The following is a 17,856-nucleotide window of genomic DNA, read 5'->3' on the forward strand; positions in this document are numbered from 1 at the left end:
AGATGTTCTTTGAAACCAATGAGAACAAAGATACAACATACCAGAATCTCTGGGACACATTTAAAGCAGTGTGTAGAGGGAAATTTATAGCACTAAATACCCACAAGAGAAAGCTGGAAAGATCTAAAATTGACACTCTAACATCACAATTAAAAGAACTGGAGAAGCAAGAGCAAACACATTCAAAAGCTAGCAGAAGGCAAGAAATAACTAAGATCAGAGCAGAACTGAAGGAGATAGAGACACAAAAAACCCTCCAAAAAATCAATGAATCCAGGAGTTGGTTTTTTGAAAAAATCAACAAAATTGACAGACTGCTAGCAAGACTAATAAAGAAGAAAAGAGAGAAGAATCAAATAGATGCAATAAAAAATGATAAAGGGGATATCACCATGGACCCCACAGAAATACAAACTACCATCAGAGAATACTATAAACACCTCTACGCAAATCAACTAGAAAATCTAGAAGAAATGGATAATTTCCTGGACACTTACACTCTTCCAAGACTAAACCAGGAAGAAGTTGAATCCCTGAATAGACCAATAGCAGGCTCTGAAATTGAGGCAATAATTAATAGCCTACCAACCAAAAAAAGTCCAGGACCAGATGGATTCACAGCTGAATTCTACCAGAGGTACAAGGAGGAGCTGGTACCATTCCTTCTGAAACTATTCCAATCAATTGAAAAAGAGGGAATCCTCCCTAACTCTTCTTATGAGGCCAACATCATCCTGATACCAAAGCCTGGCAGGGACACAACAAAAAAAGAGAATTTTAGACCAATATCCCTGATGAACATCGATGCAAAAATCCTCAAGAAAATACTGGCAAACCGGACTCAGCAGTACATCAAAAAGCTTATCCACCATGATCAAGTGGGCTTCATCCCTGGTATGCAAGGCTGGTTCAACATTCGCAAATCAATAAACGTAATCCAGCATATAAACAGAACCAAAGACAAGAACCACATGATTATCTCAATAGATGCAGAAAAGGCTTTCGACAAAATTCAACAGCCCTTCATGCTAAAAATGCTCAATAAATTCGGTATTGATGGAACGTACCTCAAAATAATAAGAGCTGTTTATGACAAACCCACAGCCAATATCATACTGAATGGGCAAAAACTGGAAAAATTCCCTTTGAAAACTGGCACAAGACAGGGATGCCCTCTCTCACCACTCCTATTCAACATAGTGTTGGAAGTTCTGGCTAGGGCAATCAGGCAAGAGAAAGAAATAAAGGGTATCCAGTTAGGAAAAGAAGAAGTCAAATTGTCCCTGTTTGCAGATGACATGATTGTGTATTTAGAAAACCCCATTGTCTCAGCCCAAAATCTCCTTAAGCTGATAAGCAACTTCAGCAAAGTCTCAGGATACAAAATTAATGTGCAAAAATCACAAGCATTCTTATACACCAGTAACAGACAAACAGAGAGCCAAATCATGAATGAACTTCCATTCACAATCGCTTCAAAGAGAATAAAATACCTAGGAATCCAACTTACAAGGGATGTCAAGGACCTCTTCAAGGAGAACTACAAACCACTGCTCAGTGAAATAAAAGAGGACACTAACAAATGGAAGAACATACCATGCTCATGGATAGGAAGAATCAATATCATGAAAATGGCCATACTGCCCAAGGTTATGTATAGATTCAATGCCATCCCCATCAAGCTACCAATGAGTTTCTTCACAGAATTGGAAAAAACTGCTTTAAAGTTCATATGGAACCAAAAAAGAGCCCGCATTGCCAAGACAATCCTAAGTCATAAGAACAAAGCTGGAGGCATCACGCTACCTGACTTCAAACTATACTACAAGGCTACAGTAACCAAAACAGCATGGTACTGGTACCAAAACAGAGATATAGACCAATGGAAGAGAACAGAGTCCTCAGAAATAATACCACACATCTACAGCCATCTGATCTTTGACAAACCTGACAAAAACAAGAAATGGGGAAAGGATTCCCTATTTAATAAATGGTGCTGGGAAAATTGGCTAGCCATAAGTAGAAAGCTGAAACTGGATCCTTTCCTTACTCCTTATACGAAAATTAATTCAAGATGGATTAGAGACTTAAATGTTAGACCTAATACCATAAAAACCCTAGAAGAAAACCTAGGTAGTACCATTCAGGACATAGGCATGGGCAAGGACTTCATGTCTAAAACACCAAAAGCAACAGCAGCAAAAGCCAAAATTGACAAATGGGATCTCATTAAACTAAAGAGCTTCTGCACAGCAAAAGAAACTACCATCAGAGTGAACAGGCAACCTACAGAATGGGAGAAAATTTTTGCAATCTACTCATCTGACAAAGAGCTAGTATCCAGAATCTACAAAGAACTCAAACAAATTTACAAGAAAAAAACAAACAACCCCATCAAAAAGTGGGCAAAGGATATGAACAGACATTTCTCAAAAGAAGACATTCATACAGCCAACAGACACATGAAAAAATGCTCATCATCACTGGCCATCAGAGAAATGCCAATCAAAACCACAATGAGATACCATCTCACACCAGTTAGAATGGCAATCATTAAAAAGTCAGGAAACAACAGGTGCTGGAGAGGATGTGGAGAAATAGGAACACTTTTACACTGTTGGTGGGATTGTAAACTAGTTCAACCATTATGGAAAACAGTATGGCGATTCCTCAAGGATCTAGAACTAGATGTACCATATGACCCAGCCATCCCACTACTGGGTATATACCCAAAGGATTATAAATCATGCTGCTATAAAGACACATGCACACGTATGTTTATTGCGGCACTATTCACAATAGCAAAGACTTGGAATCAACCCAAATGTCCATCTGTGACAGACTGGATTAAGAAAATGTGGCACATATACACCATGGAATATTATGCAGCCATAAAAAAGGATGAGTTTGCATCCTTTGTAGGGACATGGATGCAGCTGGAAACCATCATTCTTAGCAAACTATCACAAGAACAGAAAACCAAACACCGCATGTTCTCACTCATAGGTGGGAACTGAACAATGAGATCACTTGGACTCAGGAAGGGGAACATCACACATCGGGGCCTATCATGGGGAGGGGGGAGGGGGGAGGGATTGCATTGGGAGTTATACCTGATATAAATGACGAATTGATGGGTGCTGACGAGTTGATGGGTGCAGCACACCAACATGGCACAAGTATACATATGTAACAAACCTGCACGTTATGCACATGTACCCTAGAACTTAAAGTATTATAAAAAAATTAAAAAATAAAAATAAAAATAAAAAAATTACAAATAACATGTAAAAAAAAAAAAAGTAAATACCTAAAGTTAATACTAATCATAGCAAGTAACATATACATCTCAGATCTCTAAGCTTTGCCTTGTTTCATAAATGTACCACTTTTGAATGGTCATACATTTGTAAAACAAGGTGGTACAATAAATAAATGGTGATTGCCAGGGGATGGGGAAGAGAGTAATGGGCAGTTATTATTTGATGTTTATTAAAATGGAGTTCCAGTGGGGCGATGAAAAAGTTCTGGTAGTAGTGATGCCTGTACAATAATGTGAATGTACTTTCTGCCACACGACTAACTGTACACTTAAAAATGGTTAAAGTGGTAAATTTTATGTTATATATATTTTATTATAATAGAAAGATGGATAAGCAGAGACTGATTTTTTTTTTTAATGCAAAGTTAAAAAATAAAAAGAAAGTACATTTCTTGCTACCCTCAGAGTCCTATAAAATGGGCCGCTTACTCACTGAATTGAATACCTCCTAGGAAAGGAATAAGCATGAGCAGAAGGACACGAACTACATCCATATCCAAACCATTGAGCAGATGCAGCAGAAAGGCTGGCCAGTCTAATTTCTCAGAGTTTATCAGAAAATCTTGCAAGGACTAGGAGCAGCAACTGAGGACAAGGTTTTTTTAAAGCCGGGGTGAGCTACAGATTTACACAGGAGAGTCACGTCTCATTTTCACTTTAATTTAAAAACTCTAAGCAGTTGGAACTTGCTTCTTGGTTGTCATGTTTTGCAATGTTTACTGCGCCATAAATGGCTAAGAAGCTATTTGCAGGGTAAAGAGATGAAAATGGAATCTGGCTTCTAAATTGACTTTCCTTGAACAAGAGAAGAAAAGCAGAAAAAACACAGTAAAAGAGCCCTTTTAAACAGGTGTTATCAGGGAAGCAAAGTGGTGGGGAAATTTCAAGCAAATGAGAAACAGCTAATGATTATCTTCAATGTTACTGTTTACTTATCTCAAGGAAGTTAACTCCGATACCCTACTAAGAGTGGGGAAAGGGTGCAGGGGAGTGTTACAGAACATCCAGCACCAAATCTACTACTTGTGTTTAGGTACTAACAACACTTACCAAGCGCAGACTGCAGAGGAAAATAACTCATAAGAAAGATAACACGCAACCAGGTTTCTAGGTGGGAAAAAGGTGGGTGGGCAGGAGAGGGGCTTAATCCTAAGCAAAGGTGGAAGATTCAGAAGCAGATCACTGAGACTGCTCATCTTCTGCACCCTGAGAAGTGGCCTCTTCTTCCCCATGTTGATCTGGCACTGAGTCACTTCTAGGACGCTCAAAGTATATGATCCCCTGATACCAGAAGTTCAACTCCAAGAGGAGAGAGATCCGGTACCACTTGTGCAGATATCTCCACAGCCTGATCAGTCCGTGGCACATAACAAGCACTCAAATGGTCACCATATAAGTGCTGTTCCAATTTCACCTAATCTTTACTGAAAAGGACAGCACAAAATGAAAGGCAATAAATTCCTGCTCTGGGAACTCCAGGTGACATAACTATGTTCTAGGGAAGAAACTGGTACCAAAGGTTGAAGCCATACGGAGATATCTGTGGATCCTTACAATGATTAATTCTAAGGTGTTTTTACATAAACTACAAATCCAAAAAAAAAATCAATGTAAAGAGTATTAGTTACACAAGAGTCCTGTTGTAACGTGACCAATCAGAAGACAAAGTACCACTTCACATTTAAACAGATTTTAAAAATAAGAACCAAACCAGGGCCAGGCATGGTGGCTCATGCCTGTAATCCCAGCACTTTGGGAGGCCGAGGCAGGTGGATCACGAGCTCAAGAGATCGAGACGATCCTGGCCAACATGGTGAAACCCCGTCTCTACTAAAAATACAAAAATTAGCTGGGCGTGGTGGCACATGCCTGTAGTCCCAGCTACTTGGGAGGCTGAGGCAGGAGGAACACTTGAACCTGGGAGGCAAAGGTTGCAGTGAGCCAAGATTAGGCCAGTGTACTCCAGCCTAGCGACAGATTGAGACTCCGTCTCAAAAAAAAAACAACCAAAAGGCAATAAATTAGTCCTATCTGTCAGCAATTAGTTTGAGGCTAGTGACACACCACTATATCTTTACAGAGGAGACAGCATACTTACTCTCTGGCTGGAAGACAAACTCATATCCCCAGACTATCAGCAGGGTCCACACGACACTCCATGCAATTAGCTGCCAGGGCTCATAGTTGGTGCAATGCCCATTTACATAATTCTTGGCTTTTGTGGAGTATACCTCCAAAATCTCTAAGTAGGGCTCAAAGGCCTTCTAGAAATACAAGAGAAAAATAGAAATATTACATTTAGAGAGAGAAAAGAAGTCTGTTCTTAGTTTGTACTTCAACTCGCATTTTTCAAGGGCAAGGTCAGCAATAATCTTATTATCATCTGCAGCCCTCAAGGCTTCTGTACTAGTCACTCCGGTAGCACTCCACTGCCACTTAGCAGCTAGTGGACTTTGAGACTATTTTTGATCTTGTGCCTATTTTATACAGTAAAAGGGTTAAGCTAGATCGTCCCTTCAGCCCTAAAGTTTCTATATGACTGCCAGAATCACTGTTCCACTCTCTTAACTCAAACTAATACCCCCAATATGAATGTCATATTTCTCTTCTCTATTTGAATCTTTCCTATTCTCTACCCTAGTGGTCAGCAAACTGGTTCTGTAATGAGCCTGATACTAAATTATTTTATATTTTAAGTGTTGCGAAGCAAAGGTCCTCCTTTACAACTACTCATCTCTGCTGCTGGAGTGCAAATATAGTCACAGTTAGTGTGTAAACAAAGGAACATGGCTGTGTTCCAATACAATGTAATTATGGGCACCAAAATTTGTATTTCATACAATTTTCATGTTCACAAAATATTCTTTAACAATTTTTAAAATGTAAAAATCATTCTTAGCACAAGGACCATATAAAAGAAGGCAAGAGCCAGATTTGGCTTGTAGGCCACAATTTACCAATGCCTGCTCTAAGGCCTTACTTGACTCTTAGCAACCATATCTTATCATCATGTGTATTCCTCACAACACCTGGTACAAGCAAGAAAAAACATGTCCTCTGTAAACTTACCAGAGTATCTCATTCACGAGAATTCCTCTCTCCCTTTAAATTATCCTCCAGTACTCATTTGTGATAAGTCCTATACAGAGCTTATCACAACCTGCCTTGCAGTCTACTCATCTGTTTCTTATCTCCCTTACTATATGGTTAGGTCCTTGAAGACAGACCAGTTCTATTCATATGTACAATCCCCTACAATGCCCTGTACAAACTAAGGTTGTTTTATAGTTTACTATTCATTCACTGAATCAACATTGATTAAGCATCTCCAGGGTTGAAGGCAGTAAGCTGGGGAAGTGTTCAGGTACATATCATAGTTCCAAGTCTATACTGAATTTACAGTCTAATGCAAGAGGTAGATGTGTGTCCATACACACACACAGGCATGTACATACATAAACAAATCACTAAAACTTCTCAGGGGAATAGTCACAAAAAGCATATAAGTGCCAAGATGAAGCACTGAGGAAGGACTATTTAACTCTGAAGAGATAAAGATAATGACAGAGGGTAAAATTTAAGCCGGTTAAGAGGGTGAAAGAAAATTCTCTAAGTAGAAAAGTTAAAAGGAAAAAAATCACACCAGAAAGAGAGGATAGTAGCTGCAAATGCATAAAAAGAGTCTGCATATGGCAAAAGTTCTATGTGACAAAGTGTAAGCTACATGATGGCAGGGACCATTTCTGTCTCATCCAGTGCTAAATCCCCAACATGTGGCAGAGTGCCTGGCACACAATTTATACTGAATACAAACATGGACAGTGGCTGACAGTGCCCAAGTAACAGTGACCAAGTAAATGAGTGAACACTTAAATCAGAGACCTGAGGCTGGGAGAAGTATGCTAGGTTCATGATATGGTTTGGATACCTATCCTCCAAATCTCATGTTGAAATGTGATTCCCAGTGTTGGAGATGAGGTCTGGTGGGAGGTGACTGGATCATGGGGGCACATCTTTCATGAATGGTTTAGTACCATCCCCTTGGTGATAAATGAGTTCTTGCTCAGTTAGTTCACGTGAGATCTGGTTGTTTAAAAGTCTAGGACCTTCCCCCTTTCTCTTTCTTGCTCTCACTCTTGCCATGTGACATGCCTGCTCAAGTTTTGCCTTCCACCATGATTGTAAGCTTCCTGAGGTCTCACCAGAAGCAGATGTTGAAGCCATGTTTGTACAAATATGCAGAAACGTGAGCCAATTAAACCTCTTTTCTTTATAAATTACCCAAACTCAGGTATTTCTTAACAACAATGCAAGAATGGGCTAATCCAGTCCATATTTAAAAAGGACTTAGAAAAACTGATATATAAACTGATAGGAACTTTTTTAAAGCAATTTGCAATGTATACAAATAAACACATTCAAGGATATTCATTTCAGTATTCTCTGTAATAACAAAAGGGAAAAAATAATGTAAATGTCCACCCACAGAAGAATGGTTAAATAAACTGTAATACGTGCATTTTATGTACCCACACTATGAAACATTAAAAAGAAGACAGATCTACATGAACTACGTAGAAAAATTTCCAGAACATAGTATCAGGTAAAAATAAGTAAATTACAAACAGCAGCAATAAAACAAAACAAAGGGCATAGATTTTTAAGTACGTGAGTAATTTTGTCGGTTGTGGGTACAGATCATTCAAAATTTTCAAGTTCAAGTTCAAGAGACTGGTTAACTATGATGTTAATAGTTAATATCACTATTAACTACGGTAAGACTAGAAGAGGAAGGGAAAGTAAAGAAGGTAGAAGATGTTTTGAGAAAAAGATAATGATACTGACTTAAATATATTCCTATTGGATAACCACATCCAATGTTCTAGTAGGAACATGAAAGCTTAGAAAAAGGACAGATACTCAACAAATGTTTGTTGAAAACATTTATACCTGCAATGGACTGAATGTTTACATCCTCCCAAAATTCGTATGTTGAAATCTAACCCTCAAGCTGATGGTGGAAGAGGGAGCCTTTGGAGGTCTTTAGATCATGAAGGCAGAGACCTCGTGAATAAGATTAGTGACTTTATAAAAGAGACCCCAGAGAGCAAATCTGCCCCTTCTACCATGTGAAGACACAGTGAGAAGACATTTTCTATGAACCATTTTCACGAAGGCCACCTTCCAGGAAGAGGGCCTCATCAGGCACTATATCTGCTGTTGCCTTGATCTTGGGCTTCCTGGCTTCCTGGCCTCCAGAACTGAGAGAAATGGATTTTTGTTTATATACCACCACGTTTATGGTGTTTTGTTATAGCAGCCTGAAAGGACTCAGACAATACTCTTAGTAATTAGACTGTGGTATAAGGTAATTAACATTAGACAACTGTCAGGTTCCCTGGAGGGCTACCCATGGAGACAGTTTATCTGCAATTCCCCAATAGTTCTTGGTGGCCATTCCCCAGAGCCCACTGCTGCATCAACTACCTCAATCCAAAGCAATGGCAATACCAGCCAAAACCTGGGAAAGACCAGAGGAGTCTATCATCAAAAGTATGTCATGATTTCTATCATTATAAAGACTCGTCTAGTGTGAAAGTTGTGGTCAAACCAGATGGTTAAATACTGTGTATGAACGAGATGATGAAAGAACAATCATTCAGATTAGCTTTTCTTCTGGTGATACTAATTCTTAATTCACCCAGAAAACAGAGGCTACCAATGTCAAAAGATGACTATAGATAATATGAACAATTCAAAGCACTGAATAAAAAAGTAATATAACTAGGACTAGGGTGACAGCAAAGAACCAGCAAATGCGAACTAATTTTTAGAAGCCTTAAAATTAAGATATAAAGACATTCCTCACTAACATTTAAAAAATTATATTTAGCAAGAATATATTTTCTTTGTATGTGCTTTGATTCTTACAAAGATAATTGCAATTCTTAAATTCAAAGGGGATCCTTTAAAAGGAGATATATCTAAATTCTTTAACACCAAAGACAGAATGACACTGTAGTTGGATGGGTCCTGACAAGCTTTTTGAGTAGTCAACTAGTTGATCACAGAAATTACATCTCCTGGCATCATTCTAAGGTCCTCCTAGGTTACTACAAACAACCTAGGCTCAGTCCCCAATGCAGATGCAACTCACAACACTGACAGCTCACTGAATTATTGGGCTCTGTGGCGTAATGCATCCTATCTCCTTGGAATAAAGGATGATGCAGTTCCTCAGGGCCTTGAAAACAGTACAAACCCCAGGCTGGGCCCTGATGCAATACTCCAGCCCTTGGGAAGCACAGAATCTAAGAGCTGAAGGGAACCTGGAAGATCAAGTCTAACATTTTCATTTTACAAGCAGAGACCCCAAAGTGAAATGACAAGACTATGCTCATACAGACATGCTTGTGTTTAAGTGGAGTGTAGGAACGCGTGCCTCTTGACTCAGTATTCAGTACTCTTTCAATTCTTGATTTTTAGTATTCATAGGCAGAGGAGTAACACATTACAATCCAGCAGCATCCCAAGAGTTTTCTTTTCACAATTTATGTTCTTGACAGGATCTACCTTGGATACATGGTACCATGTATAACATACTAAAATTATACAGTTAGGTCATGACTATAGATAAACATCTAGATCAACCTTGTCCAACATGCAGTCCAGGACAGCTCTGAATGTAGCCCAGAACAAATTTGTAAACTTTCTTAAAACATCATGAGATTTTTTTTTGCAATTTTTATTTTTTTTAAGCTTATCAGCTATCATTAGTATATTTTACGTGTGGCCCAAGACAATTATTCTTCTTCCAATGTGGCCCAGGACAGCCAAAAGATTGGACACCTCTGATCTAGATAGAGATGGCACAGAAGTTAATGTGATTATAATTACTATTCCCACTATGTCTTTTTACTTATAGCAGTACAGTACTTTTTGTCTATGTATCTCTGAATATATACTTATAATTCTTAGGCTTCTATTTATTTCAACTTTATCAACGTATTGTGTCTCTGGAAATACAAGAACTGTGAATGGTCATCCATGAAGGCCATTAGCTTACTGTGCAATTCCAGGTAAATTATTTCACCAACTTTTATGTTTTTATGTAGAAGAAGAAACATTAAGAACAATACAGTCATAAAATAAGCTGCATCTGTATATGTGTGTGCCTGGGTGGGAATAGGGGACAGGGGAGTTTATCTCCAACCCTTGCTTAATAGAACAGTAGTTTTGGTAATTTCTAGAAGTAAAACATTCCTTCCTTCAATGTTATAAAATTGGAAAGGTATTCCTCTAGAATAAAAAAACAAACAAAAAATTATTTGCCCAGTGAATGAATAATATTTTTGTAAGTATAATATTAAAGGAAAAAAACAAACTCTGATAAACCTTAGCAGTAGGAATATTCATAATATTAACTACTTTAAAGAGCTATTGTCAAATAATGAGTAAACTAGCCTTTCTCTTGTTTATTCCATTTCCAATCCAATGATTAGATTTCAGATGATACCCAAAAGGCATCAAAATAGTACTCAATAATCCTAATCATTAGACAAAAGGCAGCTCCTAGAATTTATGGGAGCTTGGTAGCCCAATCTCCCCAATGACATAAAACTCTTTCAGCCTTCACTTTAAGGGTGCAAGACCTTTTCGTGAATGTAATCAACAGCAGAAGGCTACAAATATTGTAAATTTGGGCTATGCTACTTGTTAGACCACTGAGTTTCAAACTGTTCCAATATGTGTATTAGATTCTACGTGTATGAGATTGTGTTGTAAATTTATTTTACAACACAATCTAATACATGTAGAAACAGAAAGATATAAAACCAAAAGTTTCCAAAATAATACTTAGCACCTTATTACTTGTAACGTACTCACATTTCTATTTCTTCCTTCTTTAACGCTTGATCTACTAAACTGATTTTGTGTCCCTCTAAATGGATCATAATCTGCAGTTTTAAAACCAGTGCTTCAGAGTGATTTTACTTCTTGCTTCCTTAAATTTAGAATGTGGTTGTGTGAGGGAGCTAACACTAATGTTATTTTCCACTCTACACAATCTCAGTGCTTTTTATACTTATGATTTATTTTCTTAACATTTTTGTGAGGTCAAGAATATGATCTGAAGTCATGAGTTACTTCCTAACAGTAGAACACAGCCATCCCCAGTGATACTAAACTCTTTTAATCTCCAAATCACTTCAAGAGAGCAAAAGATTCCAGAAGCAAACTTCCAATAGTAGCACTACCCACCCCTTGCTACCTCCAAAAAAATCTTAAGAACTGGTACTGCTCGTGACCAAATACCAATTAGGCAGTGATTTTTTTCCTTATTAAATTACTTCAGCATCAATTGATACCTAAAGAAACATTCTACAAATGAATATTATTAAAAGAGAAAAGTCCTCTGGCAAACATTTCCAGACCCACACTGGATGATGCATCTTTCCTTGGAGCTAATACAATCCTTTCTCCATTACTCAACAGGGCTAACTACCTGCTATGATTTGAGTGTCCCCCCTAAAACTCACAATGAAATTTAATTGCCATTATAACAGTGTTGAGAGGTGGGATCTTTAACACGTGATTTAGATTAGGAGTGTTATGTCCTCATGAGTATATTAATGCAATTATCTTGGGAGTGGGCTCCTGATAAAGGATGATGTCTTGGCCCATCCCCTATAGTTCGCGTGCTCACTTGCCCTTCTGCCATGTTATTATTCAGCAAGAAGGCCCTCACCAGATATCAGTGCCATGCTCTTGGACTTCCCAGCCTCTAGAACGATGAGCCAAATAAACTTCTATTGTTTATAATTACCCAATCTGTGGTATTCCGCTATCACAGCAGAAAATGGACTAAGACACCATGTATACTTGTTTTATTCAAAAGCAATGGCATCTCCATTCAGGTAGTCCCTCAAAGCTATCTACCATGCCAACCTAGAAAGAGCTCTGCTCTGTAATGTTGTCTCTGCTATACATATGCCTACTGCTGTTTAAGAGTTTCAGTCATTCAACAATTATTTTTGGAGTGCCTACTACATGAAGGCAATATTTTATAGGGATCAGAGTTCATCCACTTGTTTCACTCAAAACTTTCTCTTCCCTCTAAAACTCAGATTTGGTGACCCCCGATTATAGATAGAATAAAACTAATTTAGAAAAAGAGGCCATGACAACATGCACAGGAAGGAGTGAAGCACTTAAAAAGTATTAACTTTTTAATTTGGCCAGGCACAGTGGCTCCTACCTTTAATCCCAGCACTCTGGGAGGCCAAGGCGAGTAGATCACCTGAGGTCAGGAGTTTGAGACCAGCCTGGCTAACATGGGGAAACCCTGTCTCTACTAAAAATACAAAAATTAGCCAGACATGGTGTACACCTGTCTATTCGGGAGGCTGAAGCGTAAGAATCGCTTGAACCTGGGAGGCGGGGGTTGCAGTGAGCCAAGATCGCACCTTACACTCCAGCCTGGGCGACAGAGCAAGACTCTGTCTCCAAAAAAAGCATTAACTTTTTAACGTAATTAAAATAAATTTATTTTATAAAAATAATTTTATCTTTTAAATTTATTAAAATTTAATTTAATGAGAATACATGGCCTTATATAACTTTAAAACTCTAAATGGCTTTCATGTTGTTTTATTTGTACTTTATAACTTCATGAGGCTATTAGATTCAGAATGTATAGGTCATTTACACATTATAAAGTACTTGTAATCCCAGCACTTTGAGAGGTTAAGGCAGGAGGATCCCTTAAGGCCAGGAATTCAAGACTAGCCTGAGCAACATAACAAGACCCTATCCCTACAAAAAAAAATTTAAAAAACAAACAGACAAAAAAAAAAAAGCAGGCATGGTGGCACACTCCTGTAGTCCCAGCTACTCAGCAGGGTGAGGCAGGAGAATCACTTGAGCCTGAGCATTTGAGGCCTCACTGAGCTATGAGCATGCTACTGCACTCCAATACAACTTGGGCAACAGAGTGAGACTCTATCTCAGGAAAGTGAAAGGGAAAGGCAAAGGAAGAAGGAAAGGGAGAGGGAAGGAAAAGGAAAGGGAAAAAGGAAAGAAAAGAAAAAAAACCTACGTGCAGTATCACTTTATAGATGGGGAAAACTGAAGTCAAGAAAGGTTAAGTGACTTGCTGGGTCAAACTTACAGGTCAAACAGAAAGAGGCAAAGTCAGGACTTCATACTCAGAGCTGAATTCCACAAGATATTGGAACCATCCCTCAGGCTTCAAAACATTATAAATATCTACATACTAATTGGAAAAGTATGACCTAAAAGAAGAAAACCAAAGAACTATAAGTAAAGCCAAACAGGGGAACCAACAAGATATTCCAATGTATTGTCTCTTTACTGTTTTGCTCACATTAAAGAAAAACAGGCTGAAGATCAAAGAAAAACATTCCTGCTGACAGGCTGACCCACTCTACAAATAATTTTTGAACTGCCACAGGCACACAGATTCCCTGCCAAGGAAAATGTGGCAATTTTGCTCAGTGGATTATTGCACAGTGCTAAGTGAGTGAAGGTTGTATCATCAAAACTGAAGTGCACACAAACCAGTTTCCTTGGGCTTCCATAACAACTTGTACCTCTCAAACTGACTCCTTGTCTGAATATGGTTTGCTGGGCCACAACAGAGACATAGGGCCCTGAGTGTAAGTCTGTTATTCACTTGAGGAAATGTTCAAAACAGTAATGCCCTAATGATTTCACTGATCTCTATAGCTTCATTACAGAGTCAAGTTTCCGGGAAAGCTACTTCCCTACAGAAAGTTCCCCTTCACTCTCCTGTACAATGTCTTCTTCGCATTTCTTTCTTTCTTTTTTTTTTTTTTTTTTTTAGACAGAGTCTCGCTCTGTCACCCAGGGTGGAGGGCAGTGGCACAATCTCGGCTCACTGCAAGCTCCGCCTCCTGGGTTCACGCCATTCTCCTGCCTCAGCCTCTGGAGAAGCTGGGACTACAGGCGCCTGCTACCATGCCTGGCTAATTTTTTGTATTTTTAGTAGAGACAGGGTTTCACCATGTTAGCCAGGATGGTCTCGATCTCCTGACCTCGTGATCTGCCCTCCTCGGCCTCCCAAAGTGCTGGGATTACAGGCGTAAGCCACTGTGCCTGGCCTCTTCTTGGCATTTCTAATGTGCCACGTTTCCAGTGTGCCTCAAATCAGGGTATTTCTCAAGAGTCACTCAGGGTCAAACTGCATTAGCCTATTGCATTGTCAGTTAATTTGTCCTAGAAGGAAAGAATTCAACTCTGGTTAGGGAGAATAACCAAATAATTTTAATATATGAACTCTCTATGGTAACAGGTGCTGATAAGAGTACAAATTAGGAGGAGGATATGTCTTATATCTCCTATACTGCCTAAAACAGCATCTTCAACACACCAGGAACTCAACATTTATTCAAATAAAGTAAAGTAATTATGATATTGCCTATACTTTTGACAGTTTTGTTTTGCAAGATCCTAGGATGTTTCTGCCCCCTCTCCCACATCTATCCTATTTAAGCTTAACAAGACACAGTGGCAGTGGGTTGAATCTGCAGAGGAGAATGGCTGGTTAACTGTAACTGGACTCTGCACACAGCGGCACTCTGCCTACAAGTTCACAAGGTTCATCACATCATAGGCCATCAGAGCTGAATCTGTCCTTCACAGATGAAGACATTGAGGCCTACAGGTCACAAAGCTCGGAAATAGTGGGGCCGGGACTCAAATCTTCTGGTTCAAAATGCATTGTTTTTTCCACTGCCTAGTTTTTCAGAGCCAAACTATCAGTGGCACAAATCAGGAGATCAACAGTTCTCACAGTCCTGTCAGCCAGTTTACTCCAAGAGCCAAAGGAAAGGCTCTCATCTTCACTACACTCCCAATGAAGGCATACAGAACTTCCAGATGACCTAAAAGCGTCCTACAACGGCTGAGCATTTTGGGGAAGTGAACTGCTATCGTACGGCCTCCTCGAACGGCAAACTTCATTCTTCTCTGAGCTAGAGACTTACACTCAAACTACTTATCTGCTTACAAAAGAAAGACGGAAAGAAATTAGTTTGAAAAGTACTTCAGAAGAGTTGTCTTCAAAATCACAAAATGTTACTGTCTGAAGGAAACTTAGAGACCACCTATCATCCAATCTCATTTCAGTGATGAAGAAACTGAGGCCAGAGACTAATACCAAAATGTGCCTTCCCTGGTTTCAAACCAGAGGCACAGCCCCCATGAGAATCTAACTTCTTCTTCAATGTTCTTTCCACGAAGCCAGCGGGGTCCATCGATATCATCCAAGAAGCACGATTCCTGGAATGAATCATCTTCCTGGTCAGAATACCCCACCCAGAGGGTCACTGAGTGCAGAATGTGTATTTTGTAAACCTCCCTCAGGTGATTCTGACAGGCAACCCTGCTTAAGAATCGCTTCTCTTCCCCATCCTTTTCTTTCATTAAAAGATGACCCAGTAGCTGACTTAACATACTACTGACACCCAATCACCAAACGTAATGGCTACCCGGTATTCAGGTAGTAGTGAAAAGATACCCACCGAGCCTTCCTGGGAAGTGTTAGAAGTCAGGGCCCAGTCACGTCACTCTACTAGATATCAAATCATTGTTCCTAGCTAATATTTTTTCTTTGGCCAGATATTAATCAAAATCAAAATCTTCTACCCCACAATCTTGCAAAGACGACAGAATTTGTTATTTGTTTTCCTGAACTATTCAACACTCAATACTTCTTCCAGAAGGACCATAAATCTGAGCTTTAAAGCGGGAATGGGCTGTTGAGGAAAAGAAAAATCTGTTCTACCCAGTTCAAATGTTACTCTAAGGACTCAGCTTCAGGTTAGGGAGTGAAGTTAAAATACAGAAGAGACTCAGAGAGTTAGTATATTTATTCTTATCAACTTCTGCACCACCCCCCAAAAAAACACAGAAAGCAAAGCTAATTTAATCTGATTTTCTTTCATATTACATATTACTACAGAACTCAAGTAAACAGGTAAGAAAACACTATTGTCTTTATAGCCTCCAAAGGCATTAAAGTTTATCATCAAAAACACATCACAACCCGAAAGGGAAAATCTCCTTGGGTCATTAAAGAAGAACTGAGCAACAAAACCAGACAGCCATTCCAAGCAACCAGTAGTGACTATGAGAAATGTTTGAGGAAACTGAATCATCAATTCTTAGGAGACAAAAAGAAAACCACATACTTCCCCCAAAATTCCACTATGTGAGTCAAGAGATCCAGTATCTGAGAAGTTGGTCTCAAAAAGTTTAAGAGTCTACATTTTCCCTTCTAGCCAGGCCTTGCCAGATACGTACACTTGGTACCATTCCCCAAGCACTAACTGCTCTACACTTAGCACAGGAGTATTCAGCCAAAGCATCTTTCCATCCCTGAAATAAGAAAAACATCTTGGCCACAGAAAGGACACATATATGAAATGTTTCCAAGTCATCAGAAGCGCACTCATGGAAAACTAAAGCTTATAAGTTCCTAAAAGCTGAACCCGAAACACTGCTAAATGGTCACTTTATTAATTTACTTGTGGTCAAGACAAGTGAACGCAGACGCTGATTCTGTTAAGTAACAATTCTGAGCACCTCTCTTCTGAAATACATTTTTAAAAGTATCAGGAGGAGCCTATACTAGGAGAGAAGACTAAAATGCATAAAACTGAATTCAATAAGCAGAGCAACACACTGAAGGACACAGAGATAAGAGCAATTACCAGTTATATAGGAAAACAGACTCCCAGCCTAAGGCAAGCAGGTAAGATATGGGGGGAAAAATATATAAATTTGCACATGGAATGTTGCTAAGTTTGCTAGGAACTCCCAGAGTCTCCAACAATAAATAGTTAAATGACTTTCTGTGCACATGTATAGAGGTTATATTTCAAAGTACAAACAAGTTTCATCATTCTCTAAAAACTAGAAATGATAATTTTCTTGGATAATAAGCAAGATCTAGTGGAAAAGATCCCGCATTTCTCACACAGAAAGAAGTCTTAACTTCTCTGAGCATATCAAGCCTGGGAAAGAAGGGCAGAGGTTAGTTGACTTCTCCCGTCCCATACTTAACAATTCTCTGTCTTTGTCACGGAGTTAAGACACTTAGACTTTTCATAACCGTTTGTAGAAATTTCTTCCCTACAATAGTCACCCTGCTATTAGAGATGAGAAATACTGTATATTTGCAGAGAAGTGTAACCTAACTAAAGCTATTTCCCTAGAGATTTCCAACATGTAAGCCTGCTCAAAAGAATAAGCAGGGACCTATCCCTAGGACTCTGACCTTCAACCTATTTAAACACCCTTTGGAAAGTGTACCTTCGAAATTACCAAGAACCTACTTTTAAAAGCTGAAGTAAGCAGCTGAGTAAATTTAATTTAAAATTAATATTTGGAAGAGTTTCAAACGTTGTGATATCTGTTGAAAGTGAGCGGGAAAGTGTACTTCTGTGATGTTATATGTATATATTGGCTTTCATCCACGGTTCCTGGTT

At 38.9% G+C, this 17,856-nt stretch overlaps 1 protein-coding gene across 5 annotated transcripts in view; it reads right to left on the minus strand.

Moving 5' to 3' along the window:
- SGPL1 (sphingosine-1-phosphate lyase 1) overlaps positions 1–17,856 on the minus strand; it is a 68,657-nt gene that overhangs the window by 36,208 nt on the left and 14,593 nt on the right. For 4 of the 5 annotated variants that reach the window (XM_010362855.2, XM_030940608.1, XM_030940607.1 and 1 more), the window contains exon 3: positions 5,421–5,586. In XM_010362855.2, coding sequence (XP_010361157.1) covers positions 5,421–5,586 — 166 coding nt within the window. Of the gene's footprint in view, positions 1–5,420; positions 5,587–13,493; positions 13,510–17,856 lie in introns of those variants that run through there. The other variant, XM_030940610.1, reaches the window with a different exon arrangement.

This window comes from Rhinopithecus roxellana, chromosome 11, assembly GCF_007565055.1.
Source record: "Rhinopithecus roxellana isolate Shanxi Qingling chromosome 11, ASM756505v1, whole genome shotgun sequence".
NCBI classification, from domain to species: domain Eukaryota; kingdom Metazoa; phylum Chordata; class Mammalia; order Primates; family Cercopithecidae; genus Rhinopithecus; species Rhinopithecus roxellana.